General features: G+C 52.3%; 2 protein-coding genes across 3 annotated transcripts in view; one reads left to right on the top strand and one right to left on the bottom strand.

The window, feature by feature from the left end:
* Nucleotides 1-475: 475 nt before the first annotated feature.
* Nucleotides 476-10,868, bottom strand: SH2D3A (SH2 domain containing 3A). The gene is made up of 11 exons (XM_081230846.1): nucleotides 10,658-10,868; nucleotides 9,487-9,734; nucleotides 7,514-7,650; nucleotides 5,533-5,882; nucleotides 5,088-5,164; nucleotides 3,105-3,580; nucleotides 2,856-2,971; nucleotides 2,524-2,698; nucleotides 2,324-2,435; nucleotides 1,610-1,795; nucleotides 476-777 (listed from the first exon to the last, which is right to left on the bottom strand). Exons 3-11 carry the CDS (start codon nucleotides 7,580-7,582, stop codon nucleotides 617-619), a joined length of 1,722 nt encoding a protein of 573 aa, XP_081086972.1. The 5' UTR covers nucleotides 7,583-7,650; nucleotides 9,487-9,734; nucleotides 10,658-10,868; the 3' UTR covers nucleotides 476-616.
* A 2,455-nt stretch (nucleotides 10,869-13,323) lies between these two features.
* Nucleotides 13,324-22,063, top strand: part of VAV1 (vav guanine nucleotide exchange factor 1) — a 56,395-nt gene continuing 47,655 nt past the window's right edge. For both annotated transcript variants that reach the window (XM_081230966.1, XM_081230965.1), the window contains exon 1: nucleotides 13,324-13,610. In XM_081230966.1, the coding sequence (XP_081087092.1) occupies nucleotides 13,407-13,610 (204 nt within the window). In that variant the 5' untranslated portion in view covers nucleotides 13,324-13,406. The remainder of the gene's footprint in view (nucleotides 13,611-22,063) is intronic.

The raw sequence follows: 22,063 nt of genomic DNA, 5'->3' as shown, positions 1-22,063 counted from the left end.
CAAACCTTGCCCCTTCTTAGGAGTTGGGTGCTTGTCTCTGACTCTAGTAGGGAGGAGGGTGCCAGACATCACCCCTTTGGTGTTCACTGCAGCTCACCAAGGACAGGTAGCACCTGTTGAGCACCTACTGTGTGCCAGGCATTCTCCACCTATGAACTCATTCAAACGTTGAGCTTTCATCCCCACCACAACCCCTAGAAGGTACACAGCCCCACTTATATGTTGAAGGCCAGCACAGAGAAGTCAAGTGATCCAGTAGAAGTCACACAGCTTTTAAAACGTATTTGAACTCAGGCCTCTTACAGATCTGCAAGTTCTCTTTAACATTAAAAGCCACACGTTCACCCTTCGTGGGATATGTGAGGGGGCAGGTGGGAGAGGGCGTGCAGAGCCTCCAGACACCTGGGTCTTCTAGCGTGGGGAGGAGGCTGCCCTCCGCCAGGATCAGTGTGCCTTTTTAGGGCACAGGGTGGGTTCTTGCAAACCAGGTCCCCTCCTGTGAGGCAGGGTGCAGGTCCCCACTGCATTTGGCTGTGTGAGGAAGCTTGGGCGGCTTCCTTGATCTCCATGGAAGCCTTGGTATCCCAGCGTGAAGTGGGGGGGGGGGTCTGTGCTCTCAATGGTCAGGCTCCAGGTGCTGCGACAGGACGCTGAGGACGCGCTGGAACTTCTCAAGACGTGTGGCCCACGGCGCCCCAGCTCCTCGGCTCCCCCAGAGCAGCCTCCTCAAGAAACCAGTGGTCAGGGCCTCTCTCAGCTCCGGGTGGGGCCGGAATCCTGGGGGCGGGGCCAGGCGGGGCTGGGGGCGGGGCCCAGGCAACTGCCTTGCCCCTCCCACACCTGCCTTGTTCCCTCAGGGACTTTGACCCCGGAGGGACTCAGCCTGAGATTACCTGGACAACTGGGTAGGGTTAGCCGGGAGGGGGCTCCTGAGTCTGCAGCAGTGGGGGTGGGGTGGCTGAGGGGCTCGGAGGGTGCACGGGGGCAGTCTGTTCCTGGGGCCAGATCCTGGGGGACCCACCTTAGGGGTTGTGCCTGGAGGTGGAGCCACGCCCGAGGGTGGGATTTGGGGTCCGGGCCGTCCTGAGTGACAAACTTGGGGGGGGGGAGGTTGGGCGATGTTGGAGGGACAGGGGGGCTAAGGTCACCAGTGAAGGCAGGGACGACCCAGGTGGGGGATCCTGGAGGCTGGGCTGCCCCAGGGCAGGAGAGGGGTGTGGCTCTGAGCTCAGCGGGGGCGCTGTTCTATTCTACCAGGTTGAAGGTCTGAGTCATTTTGGAGGGAGCTGGGCATTCTTGGTGGCGGCTCGAGATCCTCTAGGGGAAGGGCCTTCCCAGTTGGGAGAGTGGGAGTGGGGCCCTGTGGGCGTGGCTCTGGGGGGCTGGGCCGCCCTTTGGGGGCAGAGGGCACTGTTTCCGTCAACACTGCAGGTTGCGGCGTGTGTTAGGGTGAGAACCCTGTGGGGCCGGGCCGTCCCAGTTTGGGTGGGGCTCTGGGAGGCGTGGTGGGAGGCTCTAGTCCCTGGCCCGGTGCGTTTGGGGGCACCGAGTTGGAGCATGAGGGGTGTTCCGGGATCCTCTGGCAACCCGGCGCAGAGGAGGCGCTCACCTCGCAGGCGCCGAGCCGCCGCCTCGCGGAATCTGGGCGCGTCCCGGGCCAGCAGACGCGCCCGGTGCAGGGTGCGCAGCAGCCGCTCGCAGCTCTCGTCCAAGGGCCCGGGGAGTTCCTCGCCCTCCAGCAGGCGCACCGCGGGCGCCACGTACGGCAGCGCCACCTCCCCCGGGTCGCAGGGTCCTGTTGGGGGAAGGGTCTGGGCTGGGCTAGGGGCAGAGGGCGGGTCCTAGGGTGAAGAGGGTGCGACATACATTGGGCCGAGGCACCCTAGGACAAAGCAATGGTTGGGGTCTGGGTCAGAAACAGAGGCTTGAGCCTGGCCCAGAACAGGACCGGGGAGTGGCCTAGGGCAGGGGCGGAGCCTGGGACAGAGTGAGGGCGGGGCCTAGGGATTAGTTCCCGACCGAGACTCGCATAGAGGGCGTGGGCTAGGGCGAGGAGGGCGGAGCCTTGCTTAAGGGGCGGAGCCTAGGACCGAAACAGCGGGCGGAATGTAAGGCCAAGGTGGAGCCTAGGACAGAAGGAAGGGGAGGGGTTTGGCACGAGACTCAGAGGCCAGAGCCTAGCCTGGATGTGAATCGGGGGCCGGGCCTAGGGCAGGGGGCGTGGCTTAGGAGAGAAGCAGGGGCGGGGACCTAAGACCCGGGCGGGGCTTAGGCCCGGATTGGGATTCCGCTTAGTTACCACTCATCGAAAGATGCCACTCACCGGCGCCCTCATCCAGCGCCCGCATCAGTGGCTTCAGCTCCTGCTCGAAGGCCAGCGCAGCCTCGGTGTGGCTCCTTCGCAGCTGGCGCCACGTGCGTTCCAACCGCGACACCTGGAGGAAGAAAGCTGAGCCCGCCTCCTCTCCACTTTTCCCCATCACTTGCTCTCTGGCCTTCTCCCCATCCCCGCTTCCCACGCACCTGGGGCATGAGCAAGGCGCCCATGACCGCGGCCAGGCCGGGCAGGTCTCCCGCCGCCCCTGGCCGCAGCGCCAGGGCCAGCTCCACCAGGCCCCTCAGGGCGGCCGCGCGCTCCTCCAGCGGCCCTGCGCAGCCCAGCACCGTCAGCGCCCCCGCCAGTGCCAGCGTCTCGAGCCTGTGGAGGCGGAAGGCAAAGGGTCTGGGGGCAGTGGGGAGGTTTGCAATGCGGGGGTGAGGAGGGACAGTCGGTGGCATTGCCCATCCCCCACCTCCCTAGGGGACCGTGAATGGGGAGATTTGGAGACCCTAGGGATTCCAGGTGGCTGGCTCACCTCTCCAGCAGTTCCAACCTCAAGCGATGCCCATGGGGAAGTGTGAGCAGCTCCAGACCAGAGGCGACCCCCATGGCGCCCCGCTGAGCCTTGGTCACTCCCAGGAGACCAGTCGCCTGGCAATAGGGGGCCAGGGTAAGAGTAGAGAAGTCAAGGGAGCAGAGTGAGTATACAGATGTGAGGTGGGGTTGGGCCTTGTCCTGGCTTCAGCCCCTGCCTGGGGAGGAAAAACCTCTGTAGGTGACCCACCTGGCAATCCACCAATAGCAGGTGGAGAGCGGTGCTCCCAGGATGGTGCTCCAGGAACAGGCCATGGAGAGTATGCAGGACTTCGGTTTCCAGAGGCCGATTCTGGGAGCCCAGCAGGCAGAAGGGGTTGTCAGGTGGGCAGAAAGAGACCTCTGCCTGCGGTCTTGCAAAACATCTGTCTTCCTCCTCCTCAGCCTCCCACCATGGCGCCTCTGGCTCTGGGCAGCTGTGGCCAGCAGGTGTTCCCTGGACCCTGGGCACTCGGGGCACCAGCTCACAGTACGTTGGGGGGCGTCCAGAGGCATCAGGCAGCATCAGTAAGGATGTTCGAGGTGGCTTGGTTGGTGCTTTGGCATGAAGCTGCCCATCAGAGGCCCTGAGGCTGTCAGCAATGGACCCCAGGGGAATGGGCACCTTTAGCAACACGGGGTCACTACCTGTCCGAGGCAGGGCAGATGCAGGCATAGTGGAAGCTCCTGGGGGTCATACAAGAAGGGGTGAAAGAGGTGCACAGAGAAGATAGCTGGGAGGGGTCAGTGGCTTCATGGGCTACTAACCTCCTGGTTCATCCCTTCATTCAGCCAATAACCAGGTATCTCAGCCTATCTTGGTGCGGCTTTGAAATTGAACAACTTCACCAACATCAATGCTACACACTTACCAATGGTTTGAAAATGAACTTTCTCTGACACGTATGTAGTTTTGCAATTTTTGAATACTACATTTCAAGTTTGAATTCTTTGTTTTTGCCCCTCTGATTGAAGATGGTAAGCCCTGACTGTATGAAATTAAAATGAAAAATGTCATTCAAAATTCACAAAGCTACATAAGCATCAAAGAAACTGAATTTATCAAAATTTCAAATGATGTCTTTCGTTAAGTTTGTGGCATATTTACTTCTGAGGTTATTGGAACTTAAAACTGCACCCAGACTTTTGGGAGACTCTGTATTTACTAAGCATTTAAGTCGACCCTGTTATAGGGGCTTAAAACCTCCCCACAGTTCCCAGCTCGCTCTGAATAAGGGCCAAAGTCCTCATATTAGTCCAAGAAGCCCTCACAGTTTGAGCCCAATCTCTCGTGACTTCCCCCTCACTCCCAGTGCTTCTGCTACACTCACCTCCTTTTGGTTCAATGAACAGTTCAAACTCTTGTTCTGGCCCCAGGACATTTGCACTGGCTGTTCCCTCTGCCTGGGTCATTCTCATCCAATTATCCACATCGTTCCCTCCTTCATCTCCTTCAAATCTTTCTCCATGGGACCTTTCCTAACTACTACTTAAAATTGTAATACTCACTACCATTCCCATACTCCTTACTGTGTCCTGCTTTTAATTTTTAACCCAAAGCGTACGTAATTGACTCATTTTTGTTGTTCATGGTCCTTCTTCCTCTAACAGGATGTTGGCTCCACTTGAGCAGGGATCTTTGTCTTTCTTGTTCATTGACATATCTCAGCACTTAGTAGAGTGTCTGGCACACAATGAGGGCTCATGTTGAATTGGGGGGGCGGTGGACAGAGCAGTCAGGGTATAAGGGGGACTCCTCCTTTATGTAGGATGGTCAGGGTCAGCTGCTTTGAAGAACTCACATTAGATGAGAAGGAGTCAACCAGGTAAAGATTAGGGAATGGGCTCTCCAATGGTGAGAACAGCAAATGCAAAGGCCCTGAGGCAGGAACAAAGTTGGAAGGTTCCAGCAACTGAAAGGAAGACGATGTGGCCAGAGTGAGTACAGGATGTGAGAGGAATTATTAGAGAGGTCAGCCATGGTTAGAGAACAGAGGGCTTCTTGGAATCATTGTAAACCCATATTTTTAAGCACCTACAAAGTTCCTTAGTCCTGTGTTTTTTCGTCACCATGACAACATTGAGAGCATCACCATCTCTTTTTTCCAGGAGGTTAAGTCACCTGCCAAAGTTCACTTGGGTAGTGAATGGCAGAGCAATCTCTGAGCTATGCATTGTCCTGGAAGACCCTTACCTGAACCAGGGAGGTCTTCTGTTGGCTGCCCCATATGCTCCAAGCCTGCGGGCTGACTGTCACTCCGCTTCCTAGCCCTGGGGACAGAGATGGGAGAGATGTGTTGTCCTACTCTGCGCAGAGCAACCCCCATCAACACCCAGAAAACCTTACATCCCATCATTCGGAACCAGCGGATCCCAACCAGGGTGACTGATACCCCCAGGGGACACGTGGTAATGTCAGGAGACATTTTCGGTTGTCACAACTAGGGGGGTGGCGTACAGAGTATTCTACTGGCATCTAGTAGATAGAGACCAGGGATGCTGCTGAACATCCTACAATGCACAGAACGGCCCCCCACAGCCAAGAATAATCTGGCGCAAATGTCACTAGTGGACAGTGCCAAGGTGGAGAACCCTGGGTGGTGTTGGGTGTCGTCAGGGAGGTTGGGAGGCTGTGGTACCTGAGTGGCTCTGTCCAAGCCGGGCCGTCTGGAAGGGTGTCTTCACTAAAGCTGCGTCGAATAGGTCCTTGCCGCCTCACTGGCCTGGATGCCACAGCTCCCGTGGCCTGGGACAGTGTACGCTGGCCGGTCACATAGCTGTGAACCAGGGCAGGCAGGCTTGGGAAACGCTCATCCTCCAGCTGAAAGAGGGCTGTGGGCCGGCCTGGCCGGGGGCGCAGGGCCACACGGAACACCTCGAAGTGTAGGACTGAGCCCCGCCAACGGCAGGAGATCACAGGGTGGCCCCCACGGGACTTAGATGCACGAACTAAGAAGTCACCATCTTGCTGGAGGAGGGCCTCAGCCTTCTGGGGATGGAGGACAGGGGCAAGGGGTTTAGGCATAAGCCTGTGTCAGTAGTTAATGATGACTCCCCACCCCCATCCACCCACTCAGAAAAACCCAGAGACTGGGTACCTTTGTGTCAGACCATTTCTCTTTTTTCATAGGCATACCTCTGGACTACATTTCCCAGGCCCCCTTGCATTTAGCTGCCATGTGACAAGATCTGGCCAATGGTATGAGGGCAGAAGGGCTGTGGGGAATGTCCTGACCTGACCAATAAAATTCTCCTGTACAATCCTACAGGTTCTGTCCTCTGTCAGTTGATGTCCCAAAGCCCTGGGGGATGGCGAAGACACAGGACGGAAAGGGCTTGGGTCTAACTCATTTTGGAGCTCTGCATCCCCTCAGACTGTGACATGAACTAGCCCTTAATTTTTTTTTCTAATATTTATTTATTTAGGCTGCACCGCGTCTTAGTTGTGGCATGCGGGATCTTTAGCTGTGGTATGCAACTCTTAGTTGCGGCATGTGGACTCTTACTTGCAGCATGCATGTGGGATCTAGTTCCTCGACCAGGGGATCAAACCTGGGTCCCCTGCATTGGGAGTGTGGAGTCTTACCCACTGGGAGTGCAGAGTCTTCCCTGGGCCACCAGGGAAGTCACACCCTTAAATGTTGATTGAGTCTGGCTGGTGACACCTTGGGAATGTTTTTTACAGCCACTAGCCAACACTGACTTATGCAACTTCCAACCCAAGGACATGCACTGAGCTTGCTATGCAAATGTGGCTTCCAGAAAAGCCATTCACTGGGTCCTTCCAAACAGACTGTGGCCTTTAAATCAACCTTTAAAAAAATGGTCAAGCAGTCTTATGCCAACCATGGTGGCTGATGTGAAAACAGGGCTGAGGGCCACAACATCACAGAGGGGCAAAGTGGAGCTGGTGATGGGGGCTGGGGACTGGACAGTATGCGCAATGGACACATGTATAGCCCTTGTTATTTGCCAGGCACTGTTTTAGGTGTAAAATGTATGAACTCACTTAATCCTTTACCAAGGTTAAGAGGTAGGTGCTATTATGCCCATTTTACAGATGGGGAAACTGAGGCCCAGAGATATCAAATACCTTGCCCTAGTTCACACCCAACGTGAGTTGTAGGGATGGGATTTGAACCCAGGCTGTCTGGTGCTAAAGTGTGGTGTTTTAACCACTAAGCTATCCTGCCTCTCATGATTTGATTGGATACCTCCGGTCCTGGGACTCCTGAAGGTGACCCCTAAGTTGGAGATGAGGGTGAGGAACTTTGGATTGAGAGGGAGATGGGCCCCTGGCAGCCACGGGTGGCCTGGGATCCAGAGAGAGAGAGAAGCAGAGCCAAGGGGTGGTTTGAGGGGTCATTAGGACCCTCTTCAATCCCCAACACCATCCTCAACACCATCCCAAAGGAAGTGATAATTTAGATATAAGAAGTGACATGCCACACCAACCAAGCTTCAAGACAGTCCCCAGCCCTTGAGCCACTCTTTCCGATAGACCTTGACCCTAAGCCCCTCATCTGGGATCCAGGAGTCCCCAGTAAGTCAAAGGTCAAAGGGGCGAGACTCCCCATCAGATGGTCCCCATCAGATGGTCCAATCAGGAGGCAGCGGTACCTGGCGGGACAGTGGGCCGTGGTACCAGGGTTGGCCAGCAAAGTCCTCTCCATCCTGTGGCACCTGCATGGAGTTCTCAGGGGCAGAGGGTGCAGGGGCTGTGCTTTGTACTTCCAACAGGCCCCAGTCTTCCTCATCTGTAAAATGGGAATAATTACTCTTGAATCCTGAGCGTCCGGCTCAGCCCTTCCATGTTCCTCATGGTTTTGAAGACAGCAGCCCATATCTTATTGAACCTTAAAATGCAACTCTCTCTGTATATGCATATATAAACATGTATATTATATTTTAATATATAGTATATCTTTACATAAATTATATATAATATATTAAAATATTTTAATGTACACTATATAATATTTTAATATAGATTATTTATATATTTATATTTAAAATATATAAATATAATTATATATAAATATTTATATTTAAAAAATATAAACATTTTTGTATAACTATTTATATATTTATACTTTAAGTTAAAGACGTTACCCTTAGTCCGATTATATATCTTAATTATAAATTATATCTGAATTATATTTGATATATATATATCAGATTAAAATCAGGCTATGAGTAACTTTAATTTAGAATAGGCTGTGATTTCATGGAAAGAGTCATGCATTCACTGGGATTCTTGCAAAGGGAAAAGACCTCTGCATTGCTTTCAAACGTAATGCAGTTTTTTTATGCAGATGACGTACTGCTACATTTTGGAGAAATTTAATTAACAAATTCACTCAAACCAATATTCATGGGGCACCCACTGTGTGCCAGATGCCCCTTCTCGGCACTAGACACCTAGCAGTGAACAACACAGACCAGAATTCCTGTCCTTAGGACAGGAATTCTAGTAGGGAATTCTAGTAGGGATGTTTTAGTAGGGAAGACAGTGATTGGAAAAATAAGTAACTAGATGAGGAAGTATAGGATAGATCTGAGAGACCTAAACAAGAAACTGAAACCAGGGATGGGGTATGAAGATTCAAGGGGTGGAGTTAAGATTTTTCCATAGGGTGGCCCGGGAAGGTCTCTGTTGGTGAAAACTGGGAGGATTTTGAGGGAGCAAGCCAGGTGGTTCTTGGGGTGAAAGAAGTTGCAGGCTGGGGAGAATTTAATTTACTAAAGTCCATAGCATCTCAGCCACCTATATGCATACTCAAGGATTCTTAGATTGTACAAAAATCTAACCCATAGGTGCCTTTCCAATGTAAGGCCTTTTTTTTTTTTTTTTTTGCGGTACGCGGGCCTCTCACTGTTGTGGCCTCTCCCGTTGCGGAGCACGGATTCCGGACGCACAGGCTCAGCGGCCACGGCTCACGGTCCCAGCCGCTCTGCGGCATGTGGGATCTTCCCGGACCTGGGTATGAATCCGTGTCCCCTACATCGGCAGGCGGACTCTCAACCACTGCACCACCAGGGAAGCCCAGTCATATACATTTTTGACGTCCTCTTCTATTAGCCCAGTATGATTGATGTAGGTGTAACAGACCCAGTTAGAAGTAGTTGGAGGAGTGACAACCTGACGTTAATAGCCAAAATAGATAGCCCCATGTAAAGCCATTTTTAAGGACATTAAAAGGTCATATTTTTGTAGACTTGTCAGCAAATAAGCATTTGCAGATTTTCATATTTTGGAGCGGATCCATTTCCTTATTACTGCAGTCAAATTTAGGTCTCAGATGCTTTAGGACATGTTAATCATGGCGCAGGCCTCAGGCCCCTGTGTTTCTCAAGTGTCTGGTGGAAAAAACTGCCCTGGATGGGAGGGAAGCAAGGGGTTTGCTTTTTGCTTTCCCTGCCCCCAAGATCTTCTGGGCCTGGTGGGGTCTGCAGGGAAATAGCACCCGGATTCTTACGACCTGAGTCAGCTGGGCTGAGGGACTGAAAGGGTCAGGAAGTTCCCAGACTGGCCCTAGGTGGCTTAAGGGGCGGGGGAACTGAGCAGAGCGCTGTCTCTAGGTGCCGCATACCTGAAAGCCAGGTGTGTCTCCTGGATGCCTGAGCACTTCCTGTTTGTCACCTGGGCCAGGCCCGGCCTTGGTCTTAAGAGTCCCCGGACTCCAGCTTCCTCTGTCTTACGTGCCCCTTAGTGGGTGTGGTGGTGCGTCGCTGACAAGGCTGTGATTAGTTCAGGGGGATCTCAGAGTGGGCACAGGTCAGCCACAGGCCAATTAAGTCATCCACCCGCCCTGCGTCCTTTGGAATAATTTCTGGATATCTGGGCAGAAGAGAGAGGAACAGGGTAGAGTCAGGAGAGGGGGTGGGTGAGAGGCAAGCTTGGGGTAAGGAGGAAGGAGATTATTCATGCTCTGTTGGCCACATACATGTACACACATGCGCAGGAGGGCAGCCACCTGCACAGAGACACAGGGACACAGGTGGACGCGGAGCCTCAAACTTGAGCAAACACTGACTGGTTGAATGCTTACTGTGTGCCAGGCTCTGTTCTAGACCCTGGAGAAACAGTGATGAATGAGACCAAGGCCCCTCCGGTGGGCAAGACACAAAACAAATAAGCGCAGCATGAATGAAGAAGGTAATGTCTAAGGGTGAACAATGAAGGTGATAAAACAGGGAAATGTCAAGAAGGCTGGCTGGGAGCTGAGACCTCAGTAGAGGGGAGACAGTGATGCAAAGATGTGGAGAAAGAGCAGTCCAGGCGGGGATACGGCAAGTGCAAAGGCCTGGAGCTTGCTTTTTACATCTTACGTCATCAGTGAGGCTGGTGGGGCTGCGTGCTGTGAGCCAGGAGTGAAGTGGAGAGCAGTGAGATAGGCAGAGACGATGCAGGAACTGGTGGACCTCGAATTTTCATCTCAGTGGGATGGAAGGGGAGCTACGGGAAGGGTTTGAAGTGAGGGAGGGGCACGATCTGGTTTGTGGTTTAAAAAGATCTTTCAGGCAAAAGTGGAAGCAGGGAGGCTTTCCGTGTTGCACAGAAAACACGCTTGGAGGAGGACGCCCAGGTACACGGACACGCGTGATACACAGCGCCCCAGTCAGGCGACCCTTTTTACGTTCGCGGACGCGCGTGGACAGACACCCAGATCCTCCCTGCGAGCTGGTGGCCCCACCTGGAAAAAAGAACTCCCTGCCCCAGTAATCTCCCGGTCCTGGATCTGCCTGGGGCCCCTCACTCACCTGGGCCGGGACCCGCGGAGCTCCCAAGAACCTGGGGCCGGGCGGAAGCCTGAGGCTCTGCGGCTCCAGACCCCTCCCTCCCCGCCCCAGCCAGGTCCAGCCTTCACCCGCCGCGCCCGAGGGGAGCCGAGCCCCAACACCTGGTCCCGCTCATTTAAACCCCGCCCTCCAGGCCTCGCCCCCTCTCCAACTGTAACCTCCGGGCTCTCACCCCGCCCCCTTGTTCTCGCCCCGCCCCCTTAGAAACTTTCTTTTCGCTAACCACACCCTCTTCAGATAAAACCTTCTTCCCGTAGACCACGCCCCCTTGGGAACTCCGTTCCTACTAGTGGACCCCGCCCCCTTAAATTTGCCCCGCCCTTCTCGGGCTGACCACGCCCACTCATCTCCTCACTCCTCTTTTAGTCCCGCCCCTTAGAGCCAGGCCCCGGCTGGCTTAGGGCCTTCGGCTGGTCCTAAGCATCCCTGGCCCCTTGGGACGGGGCAAGGCGTGTCTCCTAGCCCCTCAGTGTTCAGGGCAGGGGCGGGGCGGTCCCTACGGGCTCTCTCGCCTGGCAGGGAGTGGTGGCAGCTGTGACGTGACCGCGTGAGCTTCCTCCAGACCACCCCCCTGGGTTTCCGGGAAGGAACCCCATTGGGTGTCGGGTTTTGTGGAGAGAGATGCGGGAAAACACGACAGCCTCTCCCAGTAACAGAACGTTGGAGCTGATCTAGACTCTGGCCGGACTGGGGGGTAAACTTTCAGGTGGTTTCCTACGTGGAGGGAAGGAGGGGAGGGGGGCTTCCATCCTGTCAGCCGGAGACAAGCGTGAGAAAGGTGGGGGAGGGAGGAATCTGGAACTAGAAAGAGGACGCTCTGGCCAAGTTTATTGAGGGCACATAATAATAACAACAGAATCGAAAGCAGTAGCTGCAGCTAACATTCATTAAGCGCTTACTGTATGCCACGACCGTTCTCTTTGCTTGCCCTGCTTCAACACATTTTTACGTAGACCTCTCAATGAGATGGGTACTGTTTTCATCACCCCATTTTCTAGATGCAGAAACTGAGGCATGGGACAGCTCAGCCCAAGTTTGCCCAAGTTTGACACGGCTTGTGATTGGTCAAGGTGGGATTCAAGCGCGGAGCCCTGGAGCGCTATCCTGTCTTCCTCTGATCTTTGCAGCCCCACCATCTCTGACCCCTACCGTAATTCTAAACGGTGAAGTTTACTGTCACTCATTTTACAGATGAGAAAATTGACGCATAGAGAAACACGGATGGTTGGGGAAGAAAGTTTTGGTGCCTGTAGGATCGTAAATCTGGGAATTACCAGGCTGGGTTTCCCCATCTGCCAATGTGGAAGAGACTCCAGTCTCAGGACAGGCTGAGGGGTATCCCTTCCTTGACCCACTCCCCGCCTGGTTTTGATACAGTCAGAGGGTAGGGGGTATGTCCAGTGAAAGGAGTCTAGCGCCCCTTAGTGGTTACAATAATTAAAAAGGAAAATCCGGGGGGTGGCTCGGGTGGCGGGTGGGGTGGGTGGGTGCTTGTGAGACGGAGCGGGGAGACTCCTCACAATCTAGTGGGCTGGAGGTGGGTAGAGAGACCTCGTAGAGCACATGATTTCAGGTAATGATAAGGGCTACAAAGACAGTAAATATTTGCTAAACCAATGAACGACACTATCGAAGTTCAAAAAAGATGATGGCCAGGGCCATGGGAATAAATGAACGGATTTGGGATAAATGTCAGAGGTAGAGCCATAGAGCTTTCAATTATTCATTCATTCATTCATTCAACAAATATTTATGGAGCATGTATATGTGCCAGGTGCTGGGGGGAGTGGTTCCAACTCCAGACACAAATTTCTCAATACACAATAAAGAAATAAGTATAATAAAATAACAGGTGGGGAAGTGGGATAGGGTGTGATGGGGTGGGAAGAAAGGCTCTGATCTGAAATGGAGAGGTTTGGGAAAACTTCATGAGAAGATGATCTAGAGCTAAGAGTTGCAGGAAGTGAGGGAGCTGGCCGTGAAATTGCCTAAGGCAGAGGGCTAGCATGTGCAAAGGCCTTGTGACAGGATTCTAGGGCAAGCTTCTGGGGCTACGTGGTGTGTTGAAAGAACACTAAGGAGGCCCATTTGGCTGGAACAGCGCAAAGTGGGGGAGAGTGGGAGAAGTAGGGCAGGGAGGTGATGAGTGCTCATGCAGGCCCTTGTGGGCTGCAGGGATGACTTTTATCCCAGACGAGGGGGGCTGTGGGGCATCCCGACTTGACTTAGGTGTTCATAGGTGCCCTCTGATGTGGGGAGTACAGATCGTGTGTAGGGGGGATGAGGACGGGAGCCCGGCCGTGGGGCGGAGGTCCAGGCTGCCAAGGTTGGGGGCTGGATGAGGGTGGAGGTGGAGGAGGGAGGGGTGAGAACAGGGCGGATTTTGAGTATGTTTCCGAGGTTGTACCGCTCTTGGGTTGGATACAGAGGAAGGAGGCAAGCCTCCGCCTTGTTACCCTGAACCCATTCCCAGATGCCCCAGTACTAGATGGTGGGGGAAGGAGAGGCCAGGTCCTGCTTGAAAGGGGCTGGGCTGGAGCTGGGCTGCAGGTGCTCCCCGCCCCCCGCCCCACAGCTCCCCCTCCGCCCCGTCTCAGGGCGACAGTTACAGGCAAAGAAGAGGAAGTGGTAGCTAGCTAGCGGAGGCAAGCGGGAGGGCGGCGAAGGAGGCCGCGAGGGTGCACGGGCCGGCCCGGGGAAGCCAGCAACCATGGAGCTGTGGCGCCAGTGCACCCACTGGCTGATCCAGTGCCGGGTACTGCCACCCAGCCACCGCGTGACCTGGGATGGGGCCCAGGTGTGCGAACTGGCGCAGGCCCTCCGGGATGGCGTCCTTCTGTGCCAGTTGCTCAACAACCTGCTGCCCCATGCCATCAACCTGCGGGAGGTCAACCTGCGTCCCCAGATGTCCCAGGTGAGACGGCCACTGACGGGCCTGCCCCAGGGTGGGTGGTGGGAGGCATCCCAGGCTGGTACCCAGGGGGCTGATGCTCTGCACCTCTGGGCCAGCCGTGTAGAGGGGAGGATGTCCCCCCACCGCAGGGTCTGGCACAGGGTACGGGGGATATGGGGGTTGTAACTCTCGGGGATACAGGGGTGGCCCACCCAAGGTTAACGGGAATGGGCTCATAGGCTCAGTTAACCCACATCTAGGCTGAGAACTGGCAAACTTGGGGTTAAAGCTCCCAAAGCCCCAGGCTGGCTCCAGTGGGGATCAAGCCCCAAAAAGGGACTCTGTGGGCGTCTTGAGGGGGGCTAGGAACCCCCTGGGTGGCCAATAGGGTGCCTGAGGTTTTCAACTCCTTTGACCCCCCCCCCCTCAAGATTCTGGCTATGGGGGAGGGGCCTCCTCCGATTCCTTCCCCCACATGTGTCTCCTCCTCCCAGGCCCTGGGCCCCTTCCTTCCCCTCACATCTTCCCCTTGGCTTCCTGCCTGGGCCTGGGGCAGCATGGGGTGGGTGGGGTGCTATGGGCCTGGGGGTCTGGTCTTCCTAACTCCATCCATCCCAGGGGGCACGTTGAGGCAGGACCTGGTCCAGAACCCCGAAAGTGGGTCCTGGGGTTTTGGGAACCTAGAAATAGCTGCTTTTTCTCTGTAGGGATTTCTGCAAGGGCCCCGGGGTCCAGGGGGAGGAGGATTTGACTGTGACCGCCCCCAGCTCAGGAAATCTATTCAAATCCCTATTTGAATGCGGTGGGGTGGGGGAGGTAACTGGACTGGATTCTCTTTCTGTTGTACCTTCTCTGGTTCCCTCTGGCCTCCTGAGTTCTGGGTGGAAAGTGATGGCTGACGGTTGGGGATGCCCTGCCTACCCTGCGGGTCTGACACTTGCCATCCAGCCCTCAGGCCCTACCCTGGGAGGAAAGACTTATCTGGATGCGCTGTGGGCTAGAGGGGGACCTCTCTGGGGACGGATGGTGGGCAGGCTCGGGCATTGCCTCCTCTCTGGCCTGAGATGCCATGTGTGGATGCGGGGAGGGGCAGTCAGTGACCAGGGAGTGGGCCTATGGGGGTCCCTGGGGGTGTTTCCTGGGGATAGGGCCACACGTGGAAGAGGCCCACCCTCCCCTAGCCCAGGCAGGCTTCCTGAAAGAATGGCAGCGGGGGAACCCCAGAGATTCCCCTGCCACCCCCAGCCACCAGCTGCTCTGGCCACAGGCCATCCCAAATTTTCCTCCATTTGCTTGCCTCCTGGCTTCCACACAGAAGGAAGTAGCTGTCGGACCAGTCAGGCCCCAGACTTCTGAGCAATCGAGATCCAGTGAGGCTTCAACAGCAGCTAATGGGAAAGTGGTTAGACTTAAGGATGAACTTCTATCCTTCCCTGTATCTTCCCTACAGCTGGTTTTCTGATAAAAGGCAAGGGGTTGTGGCATTATTCTCTAGGAGGGCAGCTTCAGGGACTAATGTGTCCTGATTTTCTGTGCTGGGCAACACCCAGGACCCAGGCCTGGGTCTGGCCCTCAAGGTGCTCCCAGACTGGGGGAGACAGACATCCCCCAGCCTTGTGTTGTCAGGACCAGGGCAGAGGAAGAAACCTCTGGGCTGGGGGCCCTGGAACAAAGGCAAGACATTGCCTGGGAGAGTTGGGCTTTATGCAAGAGGGGACATTTGTGCTGGGTTTTGAAGGGTGAGTAGGAGTTTTCTAATTGCTCTGGGTTCTGGTGCCTAGCTGTGTCAGGCCCTGCACTGGGCAGGGGTGTTCCTTGATCCTCCCCATCTGGGAGCTCTGTGCCATCCTGCCCTGCGCATTTTGTCTCCCTTTGAAGCTCAGCCCTGCGCCCCATTCACAGTGGGGCCATGAGCAGGAAGCTAAAAGGTGGTCACATTAAGTTGGAGGGAGGTATCACAAGAACAGCCTCTCTAAGTTTTCAAGTCCCTGTCCATCAACAGATTTAAGCCTGGGACATGAACTGCCAATGGGATATGGAAGGGCAGAGAGAGAAAAGGGAGGGCTCCTGATGGGGGTGGGATGGGGTGGGGGACACACAATGGCATGAAGGTGTGGAGCCTGGAATTAGGATGCTTCCTAGTTTCTCTCATTTCCTCCTCAGAGTTCCTCGGCTTTCGCTCCACTGTTCCCTGGGTAGAAAGTGGGAAGAGCATATTAATTAATTAATCCATTCATTCATTCGTTCATTCATCAACAATTATGATGTACGCTGAACCTCTTCTTGGTGCTGAGACAGTGGGAAAAAGACACACACAAACTCCTATTGTCGAAGAGCCCACATTCTAGTGGGAGGCACTGACAGTGGGCAAATAAGGAAACATATACATTGTCAGAGGTGGTACATGGCCTGGAGAAGGGGGCTTGGGAATGTGGGGTTGCACTTTTGCATAGGAGGTCTGGGAGGCCTCACTGAGGAGGCAACATTTGAGCAGAGACCTGGGCAAAGTGAGGGAATGAGTCATGTGATTCTGAAGAAACGGCACTCCTGGCAGGAGGCACTGCCAGTGCAAAGGCTCTGAGGTGGAAGCAGGTCAGTTCCCACGTAGTTGTGCTGCAGGGCAGTGAGTGGGCTGGCTGGTGGGCATGATTCATGGGTGAGGTCAGATTGAAGCGAGTCTCCAAGCTGAGATCTGAGACGCAGAAAGACGATGACACCATCATAGGCGGCCACAGTGATGACCAGACACTCTCACTCTCTCTGGGAGCCCAAATTCCGGGTGGCAGAGATGAAACTTTAAAGCCGAGGAAGTGGAGAGGAAGAGACAAATGTGACAGTCATTGTGGGAAAGATCCACCAGGACGGGGGAGCTGATTAGACTCAGGATGGGAGCGGTCACTGGAGCCAAGATGATGAATCTTTTTTCAGTTCCTCCACTGTGGCATCTTGGGCGTGTTACTTAACCTCTCTGTGCTTTGGTCCCCAGCCTGTAAATGCTGGTGCCGTTGGCAGAGGCAGGGAAGGGAGAGGGTAGGAGAGTTAGAATACGAGGTGTGGGCTGGGGTGGGGGTTGACGGTGGTGGCTTGGAGGAGCCAGACCTGGGAGCCAATCCTGACAGCATCACTTGCTGGCTTTGCCTCCCTGAGCCTCAGTTTCCCCATCTGTGAACTGTGGCTAAAAACGGCACCTTTTTTGGGGAAGACTGTTGTAGTATTTCAATACTGCTCAGCACTGTGTTGACACCTGATAAACCCTCTATAAAAAGTCTTTTTAGGGAAAATGAGGGATATAGGGAAGGTTGGCAGCATAGCACAGCCTGGAGGAGTTTGGGTCAGGGTAGTGGTTCTCAACTGGGGTGGTTTCGCCCCCAGGGGATCCTTGGCTATGTCCTGGGACAGTTGGGGTTGTCACGTCTGGGAGCTGATACTGGCATCTAGTGGATAGAGCCCGGGGATTCTGCTCAACAATGTCACACATGACAGAGAATTATCCGGCCCCAATATCAACAGTGCTGAGGTTGCGACACCCTGTGCTGGGGGACAGACAGCCTGGTAGAATCTTTAAAATATTTGACTCTTTGGTTAAATAATACATGTGTATCATTCAAAGATCAAAACACATAAAAAGGTGCACAGGGAAAAAGTGTAACCTCTAGCCATCTTCTTCAGATACCCAGGTGCTACCTTCCCCCATAAGTGACTCCTTTTTTCTTTAAGTTGACTATATAGCCTTCTAGAATTTCCTTATGCAAACAGGAATGCAGGTTTTTATTAACTACCCTCCTCTCTTACTACAAAAGATGGCACATACCACCCACTGCTTTATACCCTGCTTTTCTCACTTTAATCATCGTCTTGGGAATCTTTCCAAATCAATACATAGAGATTGTTCTCATTCTTCTTAAAAAATGACTGCATGATATTCTAGATTGTCCATTTACTTAACAAACCACTTATACTGGGCTAACTGTGTGCCAGGCATTCATCTAAACTGGGGGTTGGCAAACTACAATGGGAGGGCCGAATGTGAACCACAAGCATGTTTTATAAATAAAGTTTTATTGGCATATAGCCACGTCCATTTGTTTACATATTATCTATGGCTGATTTCCAGTTACAACTCTACAGTTGAGTAATTGACGAAGAGAGTGTCTGGCCTGTTCAGGTGAAGATATTTACTATCCAGATGTTTGTAGAAAAAGTTTGCTGATCCCTGGTCGAAACACTTTCTATACACTGACTTGTTTAATCTCCATAACAATTTACGAGGTAGATATTACCATTATCCTCATATTGCGGATGGGAAAACTGAGGCACAGAGAAGTTAAGTCACTTGCCTCAGGGCACCCAGCTTGAAAGTGACAGTCAGAAATTCAAACCCAGGCAGCCTGGTACCAGGATCCCTGCTCTGGTTTTTTTTTTTTTTTTTGGCTATACTGCAGGCATGTGGCCAGGGACTGTTTCTCTAAACTATATTCCATTGCACGGCTTGGGGATCACTTAATTTACCATCACCCCTATTAATGGGCACTTGGATTGCACCAGGCTTTTGTTCTGACAAACTAACTGTGATGAATAACCTTGTCCATGAACTGTTTTTTGGCTCCTCTACTGTGTGACCTTGGGCATGTTACTTAACCTCTCTGTGCTTCCGTTTCCTCATCTGTAAAATGGAGATAATAAATCCCCATCTGGAAGCATTGTTCTGAAGGATAAATGAGTTACTATCAAGAACTTAGAAAAGTATCTAGCTACATATAAATGTTATTATTGCAGCCAGATACATGAGCATGTATATCCATGGGATAAATTCTCAGAAGGTTTTGCTGGCTCAAAGCGGGTGAGTCTGTGTTTTCAGTAGATCCTGCCAAATTGTTCTCTGTATGGGATTGTTCCCATATGCATTGTTCCAATTACATTACCTCTAGCAATGAGAATGCTGGTTTCTCCACTGCCTTGCCAACAGTTGTTAAGCTTTTGGAGTTTTGCCAACTTGGGTGATAAATGAAGCTCATTATGACTCAATGTACATTTCTCTTATTCTGAGTGAGATAGAGCCTCTTTTCGTATGTTTAAGAACTCTTTATATTTTCTCTCTGCAAAATAATATTTGTTCATTTCATTTGCTCATTATTTTTTTCCTTCTAGGACTGCTGGCATTCTTTTCTTATTGATTTTTAGGAACTCTTTATATATTGGGCTGCTTTGAATTTCAAGTCAGGTACTTACTAGGCTTGTGATCTTGGAGAAACAAAATTACTTAACCTATTTCTGCCCAGGTTGTCTTATCTACAGAATGGGGGTGTGGACAGCACCTTTATCTCAGGGTTATGTGAGGGTTCAACATGATAAGGTAAGTTAAATTCCTATCATGGTGATTGACGTACGATTAATGTATAGCAAGTGCTAAATTAATGGGAGTCATTCTTTTTTGCTAATTTGATTTCAGTGGATCTGAGCTTGCCTGTAGGATGTGGTATAGGTCTGGGTGCAAAATGTTAGTTGCTGTAATGAACTGCATTGCTTCAGTGAATTTAAAGAGTTTACTTCTAGTTTATATCACAATCCAGTTTGGGTCAACTGGGGGATTAAGAGGATAGCCCTTCTTTACAAAGTTCCCACAGGACTTGGGCTCTTTCCATCTCATGGCCCCATCCTCCCTGGAGCCCTTGGAGTTCTCTATTCAGCCAGAGGACAAGGAGGGAGTTATGAGGAGGGAAACCCTGAGAGGTTTTCATGGGGCCAGGACCAGAAGTGGCACCATCACCTCCATTCTTGTTCCACTGGTCACATGGTCCCATCCAGCTGCAAGACAGGAATGGGAATGTAGCTTAGTTGGGTGCCAGGGAGGACAACGAAATGGGTTGGGTGGATATAGAGAAGACAGTGCCAGAGGACCTCAGGGTGATGCCTAGCTGGCTTCAGAGTTGCAGGTCTGGAGGGGGCTAGTTTAGAGGAAACCTCTGTGGGATGAGGAATGAGGAGGACCTGGACCAGAGCCATGGGGGAAGGATGCAGCTGGGGACTTGAGGTGGGGCTTGGTGCAAGCAAATCTCAGTCAAGTGGGTTGGGTTGGGTTGGGTGGAAGATCGCATCTAAACATGTCCACTGGGGCTGACCGGGACAGAAGCCTGGGTGGCGGGTGTCAACATTTGCGCTGTGCCTTCTTTCCCATTCCATTCTGCTTTGTTCACTGACTTCCTCTCTGGGTCCAATACTGGGAAATGTCACCTTTCAGGACTCACAATGGATGCTGGAAACCCCTGTCCCTCCCCTTGCTCCCAGCCCTCCCACGCATGGCTCCCCTTGGAGTAAAAGTGAAAGTCCTCATCATGACCCAGAAGAACCTATGCATGTGGCCTCTGCCCACCTTGCAGAACCTCATCTCCTCCCTCTCTCCCCCTCCCTCACTCGACTCCAGCCATGTGGGCCCGCCCTCACTGTCCCTAGAACCCACCAGGTGCAATTCAGCTCCAGGGCCTTTGCACATGCTGTTCTTTCTCTACAAATCCCTCTTCCTCCAGATATACACCCTGGTTGTTCTCTTATCTCCTGAAGGTTTCTTATCAGAGAGATTTCCTCTGGTTTCCATATGTAAAAATCACACCCCCTGCCCCTGCCTACCCCTCTCCCCACCATTCTCTTCCTTCTTTTATTTTCCTCCACGGTATTTATTTATTTATTTATTTGTTTGTTTGTGTTTGGCTGCATTGGGTCTTCATTGCTGTGCGTGGGCTTTCTATAGTTGCGGCGAGCGGGAGCTACTCTTCGTTGCAGTTGCACGGGCTTCTCGATGCAGTGGCTTCTCTTGGTGCGGAGCATGAGCTCTAGGCACGTGGGCTTCAGTAGCTGTGGCTCGAAGGCTCTAGAGCTCAGGCTCAGTAGTTGTGGAGCACGGGTTTAGTTGCTGCGCGGCATGTGAGATCTTCCCGGACCAGGGCTCGAACCCGTGTCCCCTGCATCGGCAGGCGGATTCTTAACCACTGCGCCATGAGGGAAGCCCTCCTCCACAGTACTTAGCCCTCTCTGACTTACCATAATTTTTAGCTTATTTGCTTATTATCTGCTTCCCACACTGGAGTGTCAGGGCAAAACTTTTTGTCTGTTTGGTTCACAACTGTGTCCCCAGTTCCTAGAACAGCACTTGGCATATAGTAGGTGCTCAATAAATGTTGATCAAATATTCACTTCATTTTTTCAGTCATTTAATACAGGGGTCAGCACACTATAACCCATGGGCTGTCTGCCTCTTTTTGTAAACAAAGTTTAATTGATACAAGGTCTTGCCTACTTGTTGACACATTGTTTGTGGCTGCTTTCTCTCTGCAAAGCCAAAAAAAAAAAATTACTGTCTGCCTCTTTACAGAGTTTGCTGATCCCTCCCTGATTTAGGAGGTATTTGTTGAGTGCTTACTTACTACTGGTTAGTGGTAGTTGGTTAGCGATGATTGAGGATGGATTGCCTGAGATTATCCTGCCTTTACTAGTTCCGAGTTATGTGGCTTCTCACCTTTTGTTTTCTTATCTGTAAAATGAGGCAAATGAAGATGGTGATGACAGCAATAATAACAACAATAGTAATGATGATACTACCACCCACCTCAGAGACATTTCTGAGACATTCTGATGGAGAATCCCACAATGAATGAGACACAGACCATCATGAAAATCATGGAAACAGACGAGGAAATAGGCAGTTACAACACAGATTAACACACTCAGTGATGGGTGAGTGAAGCCCAGGGTATTGTGAGAGCAGAGAGAAGAGAACCCCCAGAAACAATTGGGGTAGGCTTCCTGGAGGAGGTGACACGCCAATTTGCGTGTGGGAGGTTGGGGAATATTTGAGGGACCGAAAGACAAAGTTCTGTTTGTTTCCCTTGCTAACATTAATGGTGCCAGGAAGTGGGCAGGACCGGAGGGTGTGTTGGGTGGGCATAGCTGGGCTTTTAAAGATCTCACTACATTGTAAAGATGGACTGTCCCCTTTGATCTCAGGGATGGTGTTCTGAGACCTGGGCTTTAAGAGGAACATGAGAGTCAGGTCCCTTGGGGAATAGTGGAAGAAATAAGGGATGTTCAGTTGGAGAAGTTTAAGGTTTGAGGAAATTCTGAACTTAGTCTGCAGAAGTTTCAAGCAAGAGTCTTAGATCTTGTGACAGAAAACCCAACTGAAACTGGCTTAGTCAAAAATAATATTTATTACCTCATATAACTGAAAAGCTTGGGAGGAAATGCCTTCAGGTCCGGCTGGATCCAGGGGTTCAGGAGATATCTCAGGAACCCTCTCCTCTCTCCCCGTTGCACTCCATCTCTGCTTTCTTTGTGGTGTTCCCCTCCATTTTCAGTCATCCTTTCCCCTCATGGAGGCAAACAAGAGTGCCCAGATATACCAAATTTTTATTCCCACAATTGTGTGTCCAGTGGAAAATGGGAGGGTCGATTTAATGGCCTCTAAACCCCAGATCTCTCTT

Source organism: Mesoplodon bidens (assembly GCF_964165515.1).
Source record: "Mesoplodon bidens genome assembly, chromosome: 4".
NCBI lineage: Eukaryota > Metazoa > Chordata > Mammalia > Artiodactyla > Ziphiidae > Mesoplodon > Mesoplodon bidens.
The sequence above is the reverse complement of the archived record's forward strand: the minus strand, read 5'-3'. Positions and strand labels throughout refer to the sequence as shown.